Source organism: Fulmarus glacialis, unplaced genomic scaffold (assembly GCF_000690835.1).
Source record: "Fulmarus glacialis isolate BGI_N327 unplaced genomic scaffold, ASM69083v1 scaffold26731, whole genome shotgun sequence".
In the NCBI taxonomy this organism is placed as follows: Eukaryota; Metazoa; Chordata; class Aves; order Procellariiformes; family Procellariidae; genus Fulmarus; species Fulmarus glacialis.
The window spans coordinates 108815-112690 of record NW_009191299.1 but is presented as its reverse complement, the minus strand read 5'-3'; the positions used below and the strand labels follow the sequence as shown (position 1 = coordinate 112690).

At 43.0% G+C, this 3876-nt stretch overlaps 1 protein-coding gene across 1 annotated transcript in view; it reads right to left on the bottom strand.

Moving 5' to 3' along the window:
• Positions 1 to 2823: 2823 nt before the first annotated feature.
• Positions 2824 to 3876, bottom strand: part of LOC104083239 (protein unc-80 homolog) — a gene marked incomplete at its 5' end in the record, with an annotated part of 109269 nt that continues 108216 nt past the window's right edge. The window contains 1 exon segment of the mRNA XM_009586655.1: positions 2824 to 3093. Within this exon segment, the coding sequence (XP_009584950.1) occupies positions 2824 to 3093 (270 nt within the window).

The following is a 3876-nucleotide window of genomic DNA, read 5'->3' as shown; positions in this document are numbered from 1 at the left end:
CACCAGTTCTGTTACAGAGATACCGGAGGAAAGCACAAAACCAGCTAAAGCACGTTGTACGCACCTCCTTAGTACAGTGTTAAGTGCAACTGACACCAAAGTAAAACACATGAGAAAACAGACTGACTGCTTCGCCTGTCTGTTCCATCTCCCAACAATCATCCAACAAAATCAAAGCCATCCACCCGGCCGCCTGAATAAAAGTGAATTATGGATTATGTCATTGATAAGCTGCATTGATTTCTAGCAGGGTAGACATTAAAAAGAGGCATTACAGTCCTTGCTATGGCTTACTACTGTGGATTCACCGGTGACAGTGGGAAACGTGAATGGAAACATTTATTACATATACTGAATTAAATGAAGTAAATCACAGTTATTTTCTCATCGTTAGAGTGGAGTACCATGGTGAGGCATCTACTTTTCATTAAGGAAGATGCTTCCTTCTCAATTTCAGCAGAAAAGGTCACTCTGTAAAATGCACCATGAATTCTCTATGTGTTGTGCCCCAGCCATTTACTCAGCTCGCATCTAAAACTCTCCTCCCCCACCCGACTGCCAGTAACCCAGCCTACCTCGGGATTTGAAAGCGAAGCTGTGTTTTTTCTCATTTGTGCGTCACTGTTAATAATAAAACTTAGCATCTGGAATTTAGCTATTGAGTGCCCTCCAAGCTAGGAGCTAATCCAAAGCAGTCTCCTACAGGTAGCTGGTGCTGGCTCCCGTGCACTGAGGAGATAAGAAGCGGTACAGCATGTTTTGGTCAGCGGAGAAAGCAGTTTGTTGTTCAGGACACCCACTGAGCCGCAGATTGAGACACCGCTGTGTCTTCACCCAGCCATCTCTCTTACAAAACCATGTACGCTTTAAAGTTGCATTAGTGCACCACCTATATATATATATATGGTGATATAGGTGGTGCACTATAAAAATATTTGCCTTTTCAGCTCTGCTTTTCCCAAGAGGTGCTGAGAGTTTCCACCTCTCACCAATGCAGTGGAAGCAGAGTATGCTCAACACCCGTGAGCCTGGGAGAAGGATGGCTTTTGTTGTCTTCAGAGGTTTAACGTGCACGAGGTCCCTCCTCAGACTGGTGTGCACAGTTCCCACCAAATTTGAGTGTTTGGCAAATACCGGGCAGCACAGCCTGAAAGCTCCATGGGTTTCAGCAGGCTGAAACCTGCTGGCAGGTATGTGGTTAATTTTCCATGCAACAGTAAACACTGCATGCTGCACTACAGCAGTGAGGCAGTCGTTGGCATGGCAGTATTTTAAACAGCTATTTCAGAGCTGTTGAAGAGAGATGCGAGTCCTTTGGAGATGGATAGGAGGGTATCATTCTGTCTCCTCAGTAAGGCTGTTTTACGATGCGTGTGTCCAAATTACAAGCCCTCAGGAGCCAAACTGGTAATTAGCACATGTTACAGACTCTCAGGATGATCTAAAACATTTTCCTCTGCGCAATAACACCATGATTATAAACTCTAGTATCTAGTTCTAACGTAAGCTGAAAAAGGCAGTATATGATTCCCAAAGCACAGGGTAACTTTGGGCGTTGCTCATGATTTCATGGTTTGTGTCACAGCTGTTTTGCAGTTTGCCTGTAAGCAGCTAATGGCTAAATTCATATTTCAGTGTAATTCCATGATGCTGCAGCATAGCCCATAACTCAGCTGTGACTTCAGCTGATCCCCCATGGGGATCTCCACCTATGTATAATTGTTACATATATATCTCTGTAATACTTGCAGCCATGAACATTACATACATAAAATGGAACCTTTTTAAATACAATCTCAACATGCCAAAAATAGATTCTTTCATCAAGTTTCTGCCTTGCAATATCCATCTTTTGTTTACAATGTACGTATATATTTAGATTTTTATATATAGGAACATGAAAATACCATATATAAATATTTACTTTAAATCCCTATATTTAAGTACATACGGCAGCATCAGTGGAGCAGTTGCTAGGTACTGGAAGGTCCACGCATTCCAGATGTGGCTTCTTGGGGGTTTTTTTTTAAGCTATGGAGATGAATTACTCGGTACATTTAAGCAGGACAGCGTAGGCTATTTATACCATCTGCAGACCACTCACCCCCTGCCCATCTATATCTGTGCACAGCACGTGCATTCCTTCTTACGGTATGTACTGTATTTAGTTTTACAGAGCAAATATTTTTGTAGCACAAGGGCAATATCTTACTGAGTGGAATGAAACCCACAGACAGAAGTAAACTCAACTAAAGTCTGCAGTGCCAAAAAAAAAAAAAAAAGTCTAATTGCTCCATGGTGCTTGTCATTGCTCTGCAAGCTAGACGCAATGGTCCCAGGCTTGTGAAAATCAAGCTTTAGATTGGTACTTTTTGTCAGTGTTTTCACTGTCAGTAACAAGGTGTAAGAGCCTTGGATTCAGCTACTATACAGCCCTCCTCTCAAAAACGCTACAAAAATAAATCTTGGGCACAATCTCAAAAAAGGTTTCTCTTCTCTGTCTCATACAGTACAACAGCCCGCTTACCTGACAAGGCTGCTGATCACAGTACATTGCTGCCAGATCAAGGTTTTATGGACCACATATTTGCCCACACACCCCTACCCTGAGAATTTTGTAAAAATTCTCTGTTTCTGTGGTCTTGCCCTGAACTGAAAGAGAGTTCTCAAACAGAAATTTGCCAGTCTATAGCAACTGGCTTAGTTGTTTTCTGCTTTTGGATAATAAAGTGCTCTTGTTTTAATTAGTTACTGGTTACCGGGGAACTCAAAGGAGAAGGTACACTTTCTCTTCCTCCTCCCACTACTGCACTTTCCCAAGAGTTAAACATGAGATTCATCTAGATCGACATCAGTCTCCCCAAGCTCCACGTGCGTGAAGCTGAAGTGAGTGGCCAGCAAGGGGTTCTCCATCCCATTGTCCTCACTGATGTGAAGGACAGTGTCCCCGTGCTGCAGCAAGCTGGTGGTCTCGAGGCCAGCAAAGTCCTCGGTGTCAGAGAGCTGTGTGGGTGGCGTGCTTTGTGCTGTTGTTGGCCGGGACTCCAAGCCCTCCTCTTTTTCCTTCTCCTTCTCAGCAGAAAGCGCCTCGCTCTGCAATTGAGGAGAGCCAGTGGTCAGGCTCAGAGAAAATGGAAGGGAGAGGGGGAAAAAACCAAGGGAACACCTATAAAATATTTTCTCATTCGGAAATACTTTTTACCATAAAGGGCCAGGCACTTGCAGATTATAAATCCCTAAAATTTTGCCCTAACAATGATACAGTTTTGCTGGTGAATCAAATTTGTAGCAATGGTCAGAAAGGTTATCTGATTTCAGTCATTAACACTTCCTCATTTCATTTTTTTAGTGTATTCTCAAGACATATGTCTTTCATTTGTTCATGGCAAAGGACATAATCCCCAAGAGACACTAGGTATCTGGGTGTATAAAAATGATCTCAATGTCACTGGTGTGTTGAAGGGATGGCTGTGATTGTCCCTGCACTGTCCTCCGTGGTGTCCAACACAGAAAAATGTTGGACAAGCAATTTCTTTTGAAATGTGATTCTTTTGTTAAAACAGTCCTGAGGTTTTGAAGGAGTCCTTCCTTGAGGACACATTTCTCGGAGAGCAAGCTGTGAAAACCTGCTGATGAAAATTTGCACTGGTGAGCAGGTCCGGAAGGACTACTATATGTGACGGGAAGATGGAAAGGGAAGATGCAGAAAATATATTTGCAAATTAAGAACCATTGCATAGATCTAGAAGTGGATGGTTTACAAAAGTAGGGGGTTGGACAGCAAAGTCAGCCTAAAGGACAGACACAGAGAAGAGTTTGCAGTCTTTGCTCACCCACCAGCTTTCGTTATACTGCTGTAATGCATCAGGCATTTCC